This window comes from Amphibalanus amphitrite, unplaced genomic scaffold (genome assembly GCF_019059575.1).
Source record: "Amphibalanus amphitrite isolate SeventyFive unplaced genomic scaffold, NRLGWU_Aamphi_draft 000483F_arrow, whole genome shotgun sequence".
Lineage (NCBI taxonomy): Eukaryota > Metazoa > Arthropoda > Thecostraca > Balanomorpha > Balanidae > Amphibalanus > Amphibalanus amphitrite.
In genome coordinates this window covers 310,513-329,786 of record NW_024881977.1, presented here as the reverse complement: position 1 = coordinate 329,786, position 19,274 = coordinate 310,513, and the positions used below count along the sequence as shown (strand labels likewise).

The following is a 19,274-nucleotide window of genomic DNA, read 5'->3' as shown; positions in this document are numbered from 1 at the left end:
CCCATCGATGATTTTCAATGAAATGCATTTTACTCGATTTTACAACGCATTTATTTCTTGAAATGCCTGGAAACGGTGAAAATTCGACATTTGACCTGACCTGTGACGTCATCGGTTTGACCTATGTAAATGAAGTTGGGTCACAAGGTAGTTCGCTGGTAGGGCTATCCAACACCGTTTGCCGCTTGTCGCTATGTTGCGTGGTTCTCGAGATCTTAGGGGGGTGGTCCAAATTGCCTCCCCCCCCCCCCAGCAGGGCGCGTTGCTCGGCAGACCCCAGCGGGGCGCGGGCTAACCTTGTTGAACGTATTTGTATTTCATTCAGTAAGTCACAATAGTCAGTTTCAGCTGGTTAGGATACCTGTGCTTAGCTAAGTGCGGGTCTGACCGAGTAAACGGAGTATAACGCCGCCCCCCCCCCCTTCTCTCTAACTAATCATCTCTGAAAGGTATTTGCGAAATCAGAGAGGTGGGCTTTAGGATGTGTCTCAAAGACACATCCGCAGCGTTCCTTAGTTTGAACTTCGTATGTCAAATGACAGTGCAAGCTCGAAATTTAGCATATTTAGAGCAGGGCTCAAGTGGACTCAGTGTTGGTTATGCTTTTGCCAATTTGAACTGAGTACTGACTAGGCGATTTCGAACATGTTCCAATAGCAAACGGCTTATAAAAGCTGTTTGCATATCATATTGTTATTCGTCATGCGACGCATATTTTCTGGCCAGTTTTATTGGTGTTGTATGGGAGTATCGTCTGTGTCGTGTGACGCCAATTTGAGCAGGGGATAATGTAAACGCCAGGTCAGAATCTGGGTTAAGAAGGGCGAATTTGGAGGTTGACAGATTGCACAAAGGTGTTTAGTAGAAACAGATCCATTTATGTGATTTTTCGCCATCGGGTGGAATCAAGCATTGTTCAGCTACGTTAAGATCTTGCTATATAAAGTCTTATAGTCGTACGTTGCTCGTATGACCATTTTCTTTAGTCGGTACGTCACTTCATCATATTTGGATACTTATCTTTCATGTTCACATCTCATCCGCACCATATGCTTGTAATCATTTGTTTTTTATTGACTCGCATTCGCTTTTCAATAAATACACAGGCATACATAAGAGACACTGCACGCGTTGGCAAACATTAAAGTAAGCTCAATATTGACTTGGCTCTAGTTGTAGGCGGGGGTGGGCTTGTAGGTAGGGGCGGGCTTGTAGGTAGGGGCGGGCTTGTAAGCCGGGGCGGGCTTGTAGGCCGGGGCGGGCTTGTAAGCCGGGGCGGGCTTGTAAGCCGGGGCGGGCTTGTAGGCCGGGGCGGGCTTGTAGGCCGGGGCGGGCTTGTAAGCCGGGGCGGGCTTGTAGGCCGGGGCGGGCTTGTAGGCCGGGGCGGGCTTGTAGCTGGGCTTGTACTCGTCGTAGCGGGCCTCACCCTCGTAGGTGACGTCAGCAATCAGGCCAGAGTAGGCGTCATCCACACGGTAGGTGACCGTCTGGGTACGGCCGTCGGGCAGCACAACCGAGTAAGATCCCTGGGTGGCGTAGCCGTCACGCGCCTCCTGGGCGTTGAAGACGGGCTCGTAGTCTCCGTATCCGTGGACGTCGTAGCTGAAGTCGTACTTGGGCGGCTGGTCGTAGCTCTCCTGCTTGTAGGGAGCGGGCTTGTAGGCCGGCTGGGGGTGGTAGGCGGGCCTGGGCGCGTAGGTGGGCTTGTAGGTCGGGGCGTAGGTGGGCGCCGGAGTGGTGTAGGGCGCGTTGTCGGCGGCGGCAACGGCCAGCAGGGCGGCAACCACGAAGAACTGAAACAAGAGCATCATCATCAATTAAGTTCTCTGGTTCTTTTGTAGTAAAGCGCCTTTCATATACTTATTGCTGAACACATGAGTTTTCAAAGCTCTTTGAACCCTTAGAACGTTAGGAAAGGACCTAGTTTACCCTTAACCCATTTATGCCCAGGAATATTGACCATCAAGAAAATCGACGAAATCAAAATATGTTATGCTCCTACCAGGGCCTTGTATGGAATCGAAAATATTTTTTGCCTGCAGCAAAAGTTTCTCGAGAAAAACGTAAAAAACATGCGTTGCGAAATCGCAACGAAGGGCACACCGGGCGCCATCAGCGTTGCGAAAACGCAACGACGGGCACATCAGACGGACATAAAGTACACTGAACTGCCGTATATGCTAATATGTTTTGACAAAACATCAATCAACTGTTGACAACTATTGCTTGAAAATGCGGAACCCACATCCGCCATGCTCTATAACCCGCCTAAGAGCCTCAGTGAGGAAGCATAACTTCATGATTCGCGAACGGGGAGATGGCAACACGGTCATTATCAACCATTTACGTTGTCCATTGCTGTTCATTTAAAGTTGTGGTCGACACGTATCCAGGGTGATGCTTTCTTTTTGGAAGCCAGACAGATCCATTACCTCCACCTATCAGACCCTGCACAGTGCACACTGAATACAATTAAACGGAGGATTGGGAGTAAACCAGTGCCTCTCGTAGGCGCGTATATCCGCAATCATTTTTAACCACCCTCCTAGGAGTAAAGTTAAATTCCATTGCAGGTTAGTCGTACCCACTCTCAGCAAAAAGAAAAAAGGACCGATCCGGCTCTAACAAATTACCCGCGTAAGGCGTAGCGCATCACAACAAATCGACTCCCAGTTTATCATGTTTACACCTAATCCAAAATTTTCATGGCCCCACTCTCAGCGACCATCACGTGTAACCTCTTTCTCGAGACAATGCCAGGACAGAATGGTGATTCGACGTCAATCCGTCCTGTCCATCTTCAGGATAGTTGAATCCTCCTCCACGCCTCATCCCCCTGTTCCGGGCTGGACCGGCAACGTATATCGCAATCGGGCAGCTCACATAGGAGCGCACCTGTAGCCGGGTGCAGTGAGTGCTTGGGAGGGGGAAGGGGGTGGGTCATGGGTGGCGGCTGCCCACTGGCTGGGCTCAGTCTCCAGTCTACGATTGACCGTGTCCGGTCAGACAAATGTCTTCCCTAATTACAATAATCCTGCTAGCTCTAAAAATGGTCTGATTAGATAAAAAGCCTACCAAAGTAAGAAAACAGGCGTATACTCCACATCAAGCAGCTTATGAATCTATGAGTTATGAATCCTAAAAATTATTATTTTCCCATGGGTCCGCCCTCATTACCCCTGCCGAAGGGCTCAGCTACTCTCAGAGGGGGCCTATCCCACTATTTGCCGACCCTCAGTTATCTTTTCTAACGTAAATGCTGGTAGTCAGCAGATTCTATCCAGAGAATGGCGATGCCTATCTGTCGCCTGATCCAGAATACATCCCCGTTATTCATTATTTATGCACAATGTACATAGTAGATCCAATTTCCAAAGGACCTAATTATCTCTCAGCTCCGTTAGCATCGCCGACCGTTTGATGCATGGGTCCTTTTCCTACCATGCGATTTTCAGATGCATGGGAACACATTGCTTAGTGAACGAACAGCCCGAGGCCGAAAATCTGCGAGAGAAAAAGAAAGGAGTGTTTGTGGCTGTTTGAGCCAGCAAATATGAAATGCGTCGCAACATTTTACGTGCGAACGCACCTTGCACTAAACATACCTATATACGTCCCTCATGGCATAGGCGGCGGAGCGGGGGGAGGGGGCACCGGGGCACCGTGCCCCCCTTGATTTTGCCATTTTAACATTATCCCGATAGGCGTTGCATGGAAATGGAAATGGAAAGAATGAGACCAAAAGTCAGCAGTGCTCCCCCCCCTTAATTGAAGATGTTCCGCCGCTACAGCCTCATGGCTACAAAATGAGAGAGAGAGAGAAAGAAAGAGAGAGAGAGAGAGAAAGAGAGAGAGAGAGAGGGGGGATAGAGTTGGGGAACGAGGAGGAGAGGGAGGAAGATGGGGGAGAGAAAGAGAGAACCCACAGCGTATCACGAGTGAAGTCTACTGTTGATATTCATACTTCCGCTACCCTGCCAATGTGCCCATCGTTGCGTTTTCGCAACACCGCTGTCTTTCCGATGTGCCCTTCGTTGCGTTCCCGCAACGCGACCGTAGTCATATTTGAAAATAGTCACAAACCCTTTTTGTAGCATTATTTCTTAACAAAATGCATATCTACGCTATTGTAGGGACTCTGCAGAATATGTTTACACAATTTTCATTACGATATTATTAAGCACTTAGCCTACTTATCTTGGTTTTCGTGACGTCATCACTCACAAAACCTTCGACTTCCCTCTGGGAGCTCTAGGCAGTAACTTACCGGCCGCACAGACTTGTAACTGCGTAGTATCGTGCGCACAACCATGCTACACACGCTGAAACTTGTCTCATCGGTTAGTCTCTTTTACACACTTCTCAAGCTTCGATCACGTCGACGCTTGCTTGCGTTGCGAAAACGCAACGAAGGGCGTAAATGGGTTAAATTCAAATGGTTTTCCCGTCCCCTCACCTTCATGTTGTTGGTAGTTTAGCGTTGTGTGATCGTCTGATGGTGGTTGCGGTGTGGAGCCGTGTTTTATACACGGTCCAGCTGCGGTGACCGCCAGTGATGGTGGTGACCCTGCCGGGGGCGGCGGCGCCAGGCGAGAGGGGGAGGGGTGGGAGACCGTATCGGGACTGATAGTGGATGGATGACCGTGGGGCAAGCAATGAGTAACCGACCCTGGGTCATGAATTACAGTTCGGAATATGGCATGTCTGTTCAAACGCATCAAATATAGGTGTATGAGGGCGAACAGGGTCAGGAACCAATGCATGTTGCATTGTATTGTACTGGAATAACAGCGTTTTTCAGCATAGCCGACCAAGTTTCAAATTGCCTCTGGTTTTGTGAGCTGGGACGAACGTTTTGCGGGAGTGGGTATGTTGGACAGTTCTACATGTGTGTGCAATGAAAGGTTGTCGTAAATACGACCCATAAGGTAACCTTATTAGGGTATCGTTGACACCTTAGATATGGAAGCATGCCACTCAAAAGTTGTTTTTATAGTCTAGTCGTTGTATGCAATTACATGTATTATTGCGAGAGCCTATATTCTAAGCAACGGTCACTCTCCTGCTTAGGCACGAGAGTTAAACATTTCAAATTTTATTGTCGGGCTTGCACACAAATCGTGTCATTATTTGACTGATATTTATAATCTTGGCTGCAATGAAGTGAGAATTTATTTTATTTCCTACTATTGCGTTGCTGATTTTATCAAAATGTGTCTGCTTTAAACATATAACATGTTGGTCCTTGTGAAGGGTTTAGTTACTCTGACTTGTCATTTTTGTGTTTCAGGATGAAATTTATCTTACAAGAACTTTGAACGTATTTTGTCACTTGCTTTAATTCCTGTTATTGAATAAATTATACATCACATTGCAGCATCCTTTCTTGAATGTTATTTTGCAATACATTTCATCTTCAGAGCATACAAATAACGTTACCTTTGTTGATCTTGATCTTGAATTTGAATTGATTTTAGTTAGTTGAGCAGCTGTTAACTCAGTTTGAACACTTTATATTGCTGTCATAATAATCATTTACTTTCGATCATGAGCAAGTACCAAGAACACGATGCACAAGATGGAACGAACGAAATACGAACTGCGAAACAAGCTCGAACAAATGCGAAAAGGAAGTTTACTAGAAAAACTATAGGTTTCTTTGAAATGATTGAAGGTGATCGACCTTTCTTAGCGATACAAGAAAAATATGTTGATGTTAAAGACGCATTCGGCCATATTGAACGATGCAATGAGCTCGTTAACTCAGCAATCAACGAAACTGGTCCACACCATTTGATATCGAAAATGTTGGAAGAATGTGACAACTACATGATGGAAATTGAACGCGAAATGGATAAAATAAGAGCTGAATTTGCATTGAGAGCAGCAAAGGAAAATCAAGCACAATCAGAACTGCGAGTGAGGCCGCTAGACACTCCACAATTTTCTGGAAACCTTCGTCAGTACTCAAGTTTCAAGCAAGATTTTCAAAGACTGATCGTTAGGCAATACGGGAAAGACCCTTTCGCATTACGGCAATGTTTATCCGGCGAAGCGTTACAAGTTATCGGAGGCGTAGAAAATAATTACGATGAGATGTTTAATAGGTTAGATGCCAAATTTGGTGAGCCAAGAAAGGTCGTTGACGCTATTTTATTCGACATAAAGAGACTGAAGCCGGTATCAGAAGGGGACAATATCAGTTTTATACATATGGTCGACGTTATTGAACGAAGTTGGTTGGAACTTAACAGATTAGGACTCTCACAAGAAATGGACACGACGACAATGGTAACTATGATTGAAAGACTAATGCCGAGAACGCAAAAACGAGAATGGGTGACAAAACTAGATAAACGAGAAAAATTGGACGCTACGGAAGGCTCTACATTTCAAAATCTTTTGTCTTATTTATTGCAAGAAAAACGGGTAATTGAGTATATGGATAGTGATATTCGAGGCCAATCGTATCCAAGGAAAATTAACCAGGCTAGCAAGATTTCTGATAGCATACAAAGGGACAATAACAATCATATTTTCACCAGCGATGAGGCCCAAATGGACGTGACGCAAGTTTATAATTATGTTCAGAACATTGCTGATCGCATGGGCGGGTTGTTGAAAACTGAACAGCGCAACAAAGATAAGGAGCGAACGAAAATAAGTGATATGAATATCAATTGCTGGTATCATAAAACCGATTCGCACTCGATTTACAAATGTAACGCCTTTCTAAATTTGATTCATGAGGAGAAACTGCGGATCTTGCGTCAACAAGGAGCATGTTTTAACTGCTTGCAACCAGGACACATTGCAGCTTCCTGTTGTATCGCGAATCAATGCGACAAACTGAAGTCATCCGGACAAGTTTGCGGGAAACGGCACCACCCTTGTCTTCATTTGGAACGCACTGTGCCTGCTAGCTCAAGCAATCCAGGAATCTACGCATGTAACGCAACACAAGAGGCTTTGCTGGCTGTCAGTGAGGTATCCTGCAATGACAAAAGGTTATCGGTCCTATGGGATTCGGGAGCCAATATATCACTTATCACTCATAAAGCTGCGGCTACAGCCAACCTCAAAGGAACTTCCATTGATTTAACGATAACAAAGGTTGGCAATCAGAACGAAACCATCAGAAGTAAAAGGTATCGCGTTCCGTTAACTGATGCTCGTGGGAAGTTATGGGAAATATTTGCGTACGGAATCGAGGAAATCACATCTGGTTTAAAGCACGTCAATATGTCATGTTATGCGCCGCTGTTCTCCCAGGTCAGCATCGAAGATATTGTCAGACCTTATGGTGCAGTGGATATGCTGATTGGCATTGACTGTTGCGCAATACTGCCACAGGTAATTGAGACTATAGGAAATCTCCAACTTATGAAAAACCAGTTCGGATACTGCATTCGCGGATACCATGGCACTCACGACCATGGAACTGGCAGTATAAAACAAGTTAAAATCTCCAGTGGAACGACCATGTACAACATCAATGCTATATCTGCGGACACTGTAACAGATTTAAAAAGGAAACTAGATGAGTATTTCACTGTAGACAACCTTGGGACAAGCTGTACGCCGAAATGTGGGGGATGCAAATGTGGAAAATGTGCTCATGGAAATGGCAATTACAATTTGCAAGAAGAAAGGGAATTGGCACAGATCAAGCAAGGCCTTACATTCGATCCAGAACGAAAGAAATTTACAGCTCATTACCCGTGGATAAGGAATCCAGCAGATCTTCCCAATAACATAGCAGCTGCTCAGGCAAAATTGAAATACACGGAACGACGACTAATGAAAATGGGAAAACAACACGCCGAGGCATACAATGAGCAAATGCAAGATATGGTAAAAAGAGGAATAGCAAGAAAATTAACTAGGGAAGAGATGGACAAATACGAGGGACCAGTGCATTATATTCAGCATCATGAAATTATAAAGCCAACTTCATCCTCTACTCCACTGCGAATTGTATTTAACTCTTCAGCATCGTTTATGGGTCATGTACTAAATGATTATTGGGCTAAAGGTCCTGATGTTATTAACAACCTTTTTGGTATCTTGCTCCGATTTCGTCAAGAGAAAGTGGGATTGGTGGCAGATATAAGCAAGATGTTCAATACTATACAACTGTCCGAAATGGATCAGCACGTCCATCGATTCTTATGGCGTGACCTGGACACCAGAAAAGATCCTTCTCATTATGTTTTGCTGGCGGTCGCTTTTGGTGATCGTCCTAGCGGCGCCATTTCTATGGTGGCCCTAAGAACTATTGCGGAGATGAATCAAGACAGCCACGAAGCAGCGGTAAAAATGATAACAAGAAACAGTTACGTCGATGATTTGATCCAGTCTGTACCTTTCGTTGAGGACGCCGTTGTTTTAGCAGATAGCGTTCAGTATATTTTAGACCAAGGTGGTTTCAAAATAAAACATTGGATAATATCTGGAGAACACACTATCGAACTGCAATCAAAATTAAGACTCGTGAGCGCTGATATGGAGAAGATTCTCGGTGTTTGTTGGTCACCAAGAAGCGATGAGTTCCTATTTAACGTTCAGATTAATTTTTCTCCGAAATACAAAAATGTTGCGACCGGTCCTGACATGACGGAGGCAAACATAGAGTCCGTTTTTCCTCTCATAGTAACCCGAAGAATGCTCCTAAGTCAGACGGCGCGTATCTATGACCCTTTGGGTCTCATCGCGCCAGTGACACTAAATGCAAAACTGCTTCTCCGGAAACTTGTCTCCAAACCACTTGTTGAGGAACTTGGATGGGACGACCCTTTGCCTGAGGAAAATCGAGCGGAATGGAGATCCTTTTTTGAACATTTGATGATGCTTCACAGTGTCTCTTTCGCCAGGTGTGTGAAACCGATAGAATCGATTGGCGATCCAACACTGGTCATATTCTCAGATGCAAGCATGCACGCTTATGGGGCTTGCGCCTATGCACAGTGGCTGCTAGGGACAGGAAATTACCAAGCGCGGCTTATTGCAGCTAAGAACAGAATAGCTCCAACAAGGCAACTTAGTATTCCTCGCCTAGAGTTATGTGGAGCATTATTGGGATGTCGATTGCGAGAAAGTATCCAGAACGAAATGGACTATAAGTTCGACAAAGTAATACACATAGTTGACTCTACCATTGTTCAAGCCCAAATCCAAAAGGAATCATACGGCTTCGGCACTTTTGTTGCAACGAAGATTGCCGAGATACAAAATAAGTCGGATCCAAGAGAATGGTGGTGGACGTCATCTGAAGAGAATCCCGCAGATATGGTGACAAGGCCACGGCATCCGAACGAACTCGGACCTGCATCTATATGGCAACAAGGACCGCATTTTCTTCAACAGCCAATTCACGAATGGCCCATTTCTCAGTCAGTGAAAGACCAAGAACTACCAGACAGAATAGGAATCCATATAGCAAGCATAGAGCCAATAAGGGAGCACTGCAAAATTGCAAAGGTCATTAATCTGGACAAATTCAACAACTTCACCAAATTACTCCGCGTTACCGCGCGCATTTTAGGCCTACTAACAGAAAGGTCACTGCGAGTTATGGGGAAGTTGCCGACAGTGAACACCTTGTCAGAGGCAGAGATTATATGGATCAAAGATGCACAAAGCACGTTTCTACAGAGTGATTGGCAAATGCGGTTCAACAGACTAGGCCCAAGTATGAACAGCTTCGGAGTAATCGTCGTGGGACAAAGGATATCGAAGTGGTTAAAAGAAAATTGGAACCAAGATCAATTCATATTGCTGCCGTCCAATCACAGATTTACGCATCTTTATATAAGACACGTGCACTGCCTGGATCATGCCGGAGTTGATGCTACATTCGCGAAGGTTCAAAGCAAATTTTGGGTTCCAGGAGCACGCAAGCTCATCAAGCAGGTGAAAGCAAAGTGTGTGATTTGCCGGAAATTCGAAAAGAAGCTACAGACTCAACTGATGGGAGAAGTGAAACCGGAAAGATTGCATCCTTCTCCACCGTTCTACCATACAGCCCTGGATCTGTTTGGACCATTTGTTATCAGAGATACGATCAAAAAACGAAGCACAGCGAAGGCGTATGGAGTCATATTTAACTGTTTGGCAAGTAGAGCAGTATATTTGGATGTCGTAGATGGCTACGCTACAAAGGATTTTTTGGTGACTTTCCGTAGATTTGTGACTATTCGAGGATACCCGGCGTCCATTCATTCAGACAAGGGTTCTCAGTTAATGGCAGCAAACAGAGAACTCAGAGATGTTGCAAGTAACCTCAGCTGGCCTGATATTGCGCAATATGGTGTCCACAAAGGCCTTGAATGGACTTTCAACACATCAGCCGATGCACCATGGCAAAACGGCTGCAGCGAGTCGCTGATCAGGCTCGTGAAAAAGGCTTTGGTTCTGGCTGTTGGAGATACGATTTTCACTGTAGGAGAACTACAAACAGTGCTGTTTGAAGCTGCAAATTTGTTGAATGAAAGACCCATAGGGCATAAGCCGGGAGCAGATCCAAAGCTAGGCACGTACTTGTGCCCAAATGATCTCATTTTGGGAAGAACAGGCATTGCTGTTCCCCAAGGTCCATGGCAGCAAACAGGCAGTTTTAATCAGAGAATGACAGCGATACAGAGAGCAGTAACTTCGTTTTGGAAGAAGTGGCAGAGCGATTACTTTTTCACATTAGTTGTTAGACAGAAATGGCATGTGAAGGAACGGAATTTAAGACCTGGCGATATAGTGCTAGTACAAGACACGAACGCTCTTCGAGGACAATGGAAGTTAGCCGAAGTAATGGACACCGAAGCAAATAGCGACGGAAAGGTCAGGGACGTGACTATACGATATAAGGTGCAAACGGGCAAATCGTCACAGTATTACGGTAGCCCGGACGTTATCGTAAAACGGTCCGTGCATCGACTGGTGCTTTTGCAAGAAGCCGACGACACGAGAAACGAGGGCAACGAAGAATGACCACCCCTCCGAGCAGCGGATGCAAAGTGACCAGCTGTCTTTCGCGGGGGGAGTGTATGCAATTACATGTATTATTGCGAGAGCCTATATTCTAAGCAACGGTCACTCTCCTGCTTAGGCACGAGAGTTAAACATTTCAAATTTTATTGTCGGGCTTGCACACAAATCGTGTCATTATTTGACTGATATTTATAATCTTGGCTGCAATGAAGTGAGAATTTATTTTATTTCCTACTATTGCGTTGCTGATTTTATCAAAATGTGTCTGCTTTAAACATATAACATGTTGGTCCTTGTGAAGGGTTTAGTTACTCTGACTTGTCATTTTTGTGTTTCAGGATGAAATTTATCTTACAAGAACTTTGAACGTATTTTGTCACTTGCTTTAATTCCTGTTATTGAATAAATTATACATCACATTGCAGCATCCTTTCTTGAATGTTATTTTGCAATACAGTCGTCATGATCTTTTTTTTTACCAAACGCTTGCTGTGAATGGTGTATGACCCAAAGGTGTAAGGGCGTGTAATTTTTTATCATTCTCAGCCTCCTTTTTCTTCTTTTCAAAGTGTTCGACAGGGCTTCAACGCATCACCGTCGCTGTTTCATGCCTATTTAATTACGCTGGTCATCTGAATGAATTTTACTCTACGAGTGAACTTACTCTACGAGTGCTTGCTGCCACCTTTTTATCAATCAGCTAAATGTGTTCAGCCTGATGATGGTATGGAACTTCTTACCATCTTTGCAACGTCTTCTATTGACACGAATAACGAACCTATTTGTACGGCCAGACTTCCATCCCTTCAGTTTTTCATCCAGAATTAACAGCGTAAGGTAATTAAGGGCAAAAATCGGGAGATTTGGGGATTGGAACAGACGCCAGCTAGCTTTTGGGGTTTAGGTAATGTTATTGCTTAGCCCCAGTGAATGATGGGTTTGTGAAAATTTTAAACCTTGGATGATATAATCTCATAGAATTCGTTTTACTACAGATAAGCCTGACCTATGACACAATTAGCTATGATTTCACTTGCGAAGATATTCGGAGCGTCTAGCTGTGGAGCGGTACTCGTATATTTTGCTCAGAAGGTTAGCGCATTGCCTGCACTACACTGTGGGGCGCCATCTGTTTGATATAGTGAGTTTCTAGTTTGGCGCCGCGCCGCGTAGCGCTGGCGTCGCACTGCGCAAACAGCGACTGGTGGGTGGGCGGGTGTCCGGTCCTACTGTCCCACCACGGCGAGGCTGTGCTGAGTCCCATGGGGATGGGCTCAGCCACTGCTGCGCACAAGCCGGTGGTCGACTCGATCTATTGTCTCCGTCTTATCCTCTCATCCCATGGACCCTAGAATAGTCTCATTGGACCGAAACGGCCCAAAAACAACACAAGTGGCTATGAATGAGAATTGAGGGGTATTATTGCTCGAGCCGAATAAAGAGGCTTGGGTTTAACCCATCAATTATTTGCCAATAAATTTATGGATGAAGCGGTTGAATCTGATATTTGTACGATACCACATCCACATGTGCGTAGCTTGTGGACGCGTAAGCTTGCCATTGTCTATGATGGCTTGGATGGAGAAAAAGCGAGTTTTTCGAACAATCCTTTTTCTGCAAACGACAATCTTTTTTCTAACCATCTGCTTTCTTTGTTTCAGGTATGTTCTTCTGAGAGGGGTCAGTGAACTGCGCCCGCCTACCCAGTTGAAATTATCGAGAGACACCTCCGGCAGGTGGGTCACCGGTCTTGGCCCCTTGATATTATGTGGGGGTGAGTGCCGGTCTGAGTAGGCTCCAAAATGGAGCTGCGCACTGTTCTGAGTGCAGCGAGGGTCTGAATGGCTCATGCATTTCAATAAGCTACATTTCTGCTAGGTGGAGTTTTGAACACGAAAATACTTGCTCCTCATAAACGTACTTGCACTACTCACTAGTCATGCGAGCATATACGCTGTCTGGAATCGCTTTCACAAACAATTTCGTAGCTGACAACAGTTGTATTCATCAATCAACCCTCAAACCAAACCTCACCCACAAAACAATGAATATGTTAAACTAATCGCGCTATCACATGCCTGTTCGCGTGGTGACGGAATGTCTGGGTTTATTATAAAAAGCGAATCTGTTTTCGATTATTTACAGTGCCACACCTAGTTAGTTGATATCTAAGGGCGTTACTCAGCCGTAGGCAGGCAAAGGTGCAGGATATGTCTGCTCGGGCTGATAGGACGGTGGGTAGGTGGGAGCGGGCTTATAATTCGGGTTGCTGTAAGCAGGACGCTTTGCGGTCGGCTTAGGGGTGTAGGCTGGGGCAGGCTGGTAGGTCGCAGCAGGCCTGGAGGCAGGCTGGTAGCTCTCAGAAAGTTTGGATGGAGACTGATAAGATGAGGATGGTTTGGAAGGTGACTGATAGGATTGTTTAAGTTTAGAGGGAGCATTGTAGCTCTCAGTGGGCTTGGATGGAGGCTCGTAGGCTGGGGCATTTTTGGGAGGAGATGAGTATGCTGTAGCAGGCTTGGCAGGGGGACTGTAACTACCAGCCGGTTTGGAGGGAGGCTGGTACGCTTGAGCGGGCTTCGGGGGAGACTGGAAAGATTCAGCGGGCTCTGGAGCGGGTTGATAGGTCTGAGCGGGTGTGGGTGCGGGCTTATACTGCTGTTTGGGGGAAGGTGCGGGCTGGTAAGAGGGATCGGGTGTAGGGGCGGGCCGGTATGGCAGAGCCGGAGTAGCGGCAGACTGATAGATCTGAGTTGGGGCTTTGGGAGTGGATGACTGGTAGGAAGGTTTGGGCCTGTAAGTGGCTACCGTTTCATACGTTTTCTTTTTGGTAGCATCTGGGTACATGGCTTCACCGTCGTACGTCACCTTAGCCACATAGCCCTGGTCACCGTTTACTGTGTAAGTCACCGTCTGGGTACGGCCGTCGGGCAGCACAACCGAGTAAGATCCGTGGGTGGCGTAGCCGTCACGCGCCTCCTGGGCGCTGAACTTGGGTGATGTGTACCCATCTCCGTCGACTCGATATCTGTATTCATATTTTGCCGGATTACCGTTCTGTGAGTCCGCTGTGGGTGATGAGTAGCTGGACGTGGGCTGTTGGTAGCCAGATGCTGTCTTGGTCTGGGTGACCGCCGCATTGTACGCGTTTGTTGCAGTCGGGGCCCCGTAACTTGCTGAAGGTGCTCGGTAGCTAATGGCAGTCTCTTGGGAGCTGGGCTGTCGGTATATCACAGTTGGTGTGGGGACGTAGCTGGATGTTGGCTGTTTGTAGACGGTTGCGGGTTCTTTGTAGTCACCAGTTGGTTGCTGGTAACCAGAAGAAGGCTCTTCGTAACTGGAAGCAGGTTCTTTGTAGTTTGAAGACGGTGCTTGATAGCTATTTGCGGGTTCTTGGTATTTGGAAGGTTCTTTATATTCTGATGCCAGTGCCTGATAGTTCGATGCGGGTTCTTGGTAACTGGAAAGAGGTTCTTTATAGTCCGAAGAAGGTGCTTGGTAGCTGGTAGAGGGTGCTCGGTAACTGGAAGAAGGCTCTTTATAGGCTGAAGCCGGCTCCTGGTAGTTTGATGCAGGCGCTTGATAGCTGGAAAGAGGTTCTTTATAGTCCGAAGACGGTGCTTGATAACTTGATGCAGGCTGCTGGTAACTAGAAGAAGGTTCTTTATTGCCTGAAGACGGTTCTTGGTATCTGGTTGAGGCTGTCTCGTAACTGGAGGAAGGTTCTTTATAGTCCGATGATGGTGCCTGGTAACTGGAAGAAGGTTCTTTGTAGTCCGATACCGGTGCCTGGTAGCTTGATGCAGGTTGCTGGTAGCTGTCGGAGGGTTCCTTGTAAGAATCCGCTGGCTTGTCATAGCTGGATGATGGCTGCTGGTATCCTGTTGCTGGCTCTTTGTAGCTAGAACCAGCTGCACTTTGTCTCTGGGATGCTCTCGTATGTGCTGGATGCTGTTGCGCCGCGGTTTGAGTCGATCTATGGTCGTGCGAAGCAGACGAGGTGGACAATTTTTCAGAGGCCACCACTCCCAGCGCTATGACGAATATCGTCAATCCCTGCAAGAAACGGACATAAGTTAACGTCAGAATAGATTTATGGAAAGAAATGACTTTGTTGACTTCAAACTTGTCTTTGCTATCATCGGCCCAATCACAAAATAATAAACATGATGTTATTTATCACATGTCCGTGACCTAGGCTACGCGAATTCCACAAAACCCCTTTTCCCGAGAAATTCCCGCTGGAAACTCACCCTCATTGTAACCGGTGTTCGATTCGCTGCTCCAAGGTGCTAGAGTCGGAACACCCCTGCTCTCAGAATCCACTGTACTCGGACTGATGGCCTCTGCTGAGCGGTGACCGTCTATATAGGCCCGGACTGGTGGCCGGCACGGCGCGGCCAGAGCGCCCGGTCAGGTCGCGATCCCTTCCCGGTCAGGTCGCGACCCCTCCTCGGGTGCCCCCTGATCAGGGGCCGACGCGTGAGCGCTCGTCGACCAGATGGTATCGGAGCGGCAGGGTTATCGCCGTCAGGAGCCGGCCGGGACCGCAGTCGGAGTGCTCGCTGGGTGGCCGCGCCCGCTGTGGTGACAGAAATGGCTTCGAGCCGCTGAGGGGACAGAACGGGGATCGAACTGCTGCGGCGGCCATCAGTATGGAGACCGGGTGCGATCCAGTTGCGGAGTAAGCTGCTTCAGCTTCATCAGAGCTAGGACGGTGTGGCTACGGCGATCACCAGAACTGGGGCAAAACTCTTGGGACTCCCCGGAGCTGGGCCGAGTAAATCAGGCGACCAGGGCCATGTAGTTTCCAACTTGTCAAAACGAAGGCATAACTGTTTTCGATTGTGAAGAGTTGCTCAAGACAAACGGGAAGTTGTGTTTACAAGTGTATATCACGCTATTCATAAACAGAAGCTCCTAATGCATATGCTCAGCCGTTCTTGAAACATCACCTCTATAGTGCGTCTATAAATTTTGTTGTCATTACCCTCTCTCTCAATGTCTCCGGTGAATTATGTATAGATGCGTCGCACGCGCTGGTGCACGAGCCCGTGCGATCAGATTCCGACCGTGCGGGGTCAGCGCTGAGGGCAGATGTCACGTCCTTCAGCGCTGACGACGCAGCGCGTGACCCGACCGGGCCATTTCGCCACTCTACATAATCGTAAATTAATCCGCACATGCTCATTAGGGGTGGTGATACTGCTCTGATTGCGATCAGCCGTCGATCTGCGGCGTCGGTGACGGACGACGTGGCTGATGGTGGCCAGGGAGGTGTGATATGGTCACAGCGGCGTACGACTGACATCAACGTGACCGACGATGGGCTATTCTGGTAGGTCGGAGTCGACCGATCGTGATCGGGGATGCCGGGAGATATCGGGGTAGTTTGTTGTTGACGCTGTATTTGCGTGTTTTCTGTCAGTCACGTTAAGAGCGGGTTCCATTGGAGGAGGTGTCGGATCACGACTAGCTAACGATGCGTCTGTAGATATTTAATGAAATGGGTCTGGTGCAGAGGAGAATGCAAATTGGTTACTTATCTTCAATCACTTCATGAAATCTCAGCCTGCGCCAAGCGTTTCTGGTTTTCTCTGTGTGCAATGTCTGAAACCTGCGTCGCTGCGTTGCGTTATTTTGTTCGATTGGGAGCCCTGTCGGCTAATGATAAAGCCTTGAAGTGCACTGGCGGATCCAGGGGGGGGGGGCATTTAGGGCCATGCCCCCCCTCAAGGCCTAAAGTGGCCTGTTTGCCCCCCCCCCCCCCCCCCCCCAACGTCAGAAGAGCATGGACGCAAATTGCTAAGAAAATATACCTTGATGGAGGTTTTTAGCCACTTGGTGAAGTAAAGCTTTGCGCAGCATAATATGGAAGCAATATGGTAGCAGTGAGGGTCAGTCAAAAGTTGCGCGAACGGAGTTGACTTAAAAAAATGACTGTTGTTGGCACGTGTTTGTGGCGCGGCAGCTGGCAGTTGGCGGTGTTTCGCGTGGTGTGGAATTGCTGGTGATCACCGGCCCATGGCAAACACTGGCCCCAACCCCTGGGTACGTCCCTGGGGCCCACACCGGTCTCCAAAGGTCGAAATTGCCCATTGAGTCCCATACTGGCCAGTGGCCCGATAGTCTTATGATGGCCTTTGAGGTTTTTCACCGGCTTCAGAGGGCTCACATCGACCTGTGGGGGCCCGCGCTGACCTCCGAGGGCGCAAAATGGGTCTATTTCGGCATCTGGGGGACTCCGACTGCTTTTTGGGTGCCTACGGCCTCAGGCCGTTGAGGTGAGGGTCCCTACCTGTCTCTGAAGGTCACATTTCGACATTCGATATCCTTATTTTTGGTCACAGCAGAGGCCCATGCAGTTCCCTTAAGGCCCAATGCCAACGGTCATATAGCCGCTTCTGATGGCCCCACGTCCTCTTTTGAAGGCACCTCAGCTAGGGGTCACCAGAGGCCTGCCAGGGGCACCACCGGCCTCGCAGGGGCACTATGGGCCTGTCAGGGGCACCACAGGGCACGGGCCTGTCGGAGCGGAGGCACTTCAGGCTTGTCAGGGGCACCACAGTCTTGTCAGGGCCCAGGGAATAAAGTGACCATCCCTGATCCCACCTTAACATTAGTTTTGAGTTGAGGACGAGGTAGCCAAATTTGGGTCCCCGGCTTGCACTTACCGGTTTTGGCACTCACAACATCGAGAAAGACTTTAATTCGGAGATATTTTATTTCAAAATTGCAGCATGTGCTTATAGTTACGGAGGTGTAAACAAATCCAGTTGTGGCGATATAAAACGGCTTTATTTACTTTGTTTGTATGAAAGAGTGTTAATTACGGAAAGGTGTAAGTTACGGTAAAGCTCTATGAAACGAGGCCCTGATCTGAAGAACGCCTTGGCCGATTACGCTCAAATTTGGTACATCGCTTGAGACCGGTTAGTGGGGCGCCGTGCACAAGTCATTTGGAAGTACCCCTCGCAATTCCGCTTATGTAAGGCTTACCCTCTCGCTCGTTCGTTTGTCGCCCCGAAAGGCGTTTTACTGTATGTTTTAGGGCCTTGTTTTACTGGTTTTACAAAATCATACGTTTTGGTGTAATCCCGTCCTGCTGCAAACCGACTAATGCCGCAAAAGATGGCATGCACAGTGTGCATGTGCACACACACTGCATCTATCTGCATCTACACTATATCTGCATCACTGCATAGTATAGTCCGATGCGAGAGTGAGTAAGCGTATTGCTTTAAAGGTTCAAGTTTTCATTTCTTCTTTACGCACGTTGATAAAATTTTATGTTCACTTTAATTTATGTTTTTAGAACTTCTTAGTTCTTAAGTAGCTTGACTGCGAATCCGTGCAGATGAACATTCCTTCAAATCCTAGTTAACTGTGCGAAGTTTGTATTATCATGTTTCACACCCACACGATAAATACGAGGCACTCCACAAGCTCACGCAAGCACACATAAACACACATTTGGCATTCACATTCAACTGTGCAATCAGGTACAGATATCAAATAACCAGCTCGTTATGGGGACTGTGGAATTAAGAATTTAGTTGCCGTAGGCGGGCTTGTAGGTGGGCTTGTAGCTGGGCTGAGGGTAGCTGGGCTTGTAGCTAGGCTTGTACTCGTCGTAGCGGGCCTCACCCTCGTAGGTGACGTCAGCAATGGTGCCAGAGTAGGCGTCATCCACACGGTAGGTGACCGTCTGGGTACGGCCGTCGGGCAGCACAACCGAGTAAGATCCCTGGGTAGCGTAGCCGTCACGCGCCTCTTGGGCGTTGAAGACGGGCTCGTAGTCTCCGTATCCGTGGACGTCGTAGCTGTAGTCGTACTTGGGCGGCTGGTCGTAGCTCTCCTGCTTGTAGGGAGCGGGCTTGTAGGCCGGCTGGGGGTGGTAGGCGGGCCTGGGCGCGTAGGAGGGCGCGCTATCGGCGGCGGCAACGGCCAGCAGGGCGGCGACCACGAAGAACTGAAGCACAAGGAACAGCACTTGTCATGGCACGTTTTCCCGGGATCCAATTGCTGTAGTGCACAAAATATTTAGGCAGGCTATACATTGTGGTCATTTATAAGTGATCGGGATGGATGATTATGTTCCTTTAACAAAAAAAAACCTATTGATTCTATTGTGAACAAGAATAAAATTGATTTAAGGAGACACATAGATGTTTCTTTTCATTCAATATAACTTTCTGCTCCTGCTTGTGCCAGTAGATTGTTGCAGGTTTGTTTCTGCCTTGCACTTACCTTCATGTTGAGTGTGCTGTGGAGCTGTGTGATCAACTGAT

General features: G+C 47.4%; 1 protein-coding gene across 3 annotated transcripts; it reads right to left on the bottom strand.

The window, feature by feature from the left end:
• Window positions 1-1,053: 1,053 nt before the first annotated feature.
• On the bottom strand, window positions 1,054-19,261 carry LOC122392359 (adhesive plaque matrix protein-like). Of its 3 annotated transcripts, XM_043387151.1 has the most exons (3): window positions 19,234-19,256; window positions 18,891-18,955; window positions 1,054-1,686 (listed from the first exon to the last, which is right to left on the bottom strand). In XM_043387151.1, the coding sequence occupies exons 1-3, from the start codon at window positions 19,237-19,239 to the stop codon at window positions 1,170-1,172; spliced, it is 588 nt and encodes a 195-aa protein (XP_043243086.1). In that variant the 5' UTR covers window positions 19,240-19,256; the 3' UTR covers window positions 1,054-1,169. The 3 variants fall into 3 exon arrangements, with proteins under 3 accessions (XP_043243086.1, XP_043243084.1, XP_043243085.1); XM_043387149.1 differs by lacking the exon at window positions 18,891-18,955 and having other exon boundaries at window positions 1,054-1,793; window positions 19,234-19,261; XM_043387150.1 differs by lacking the exons at window positions 18,891-18,955; window positions 19,234-19,256 and adding an exon at window positions 4,457-4,498 and having other exon boundaries at window positions 1,054-1,793.
• Window positions 19,262-19,274: the final 13 nt, after the last annotated feature.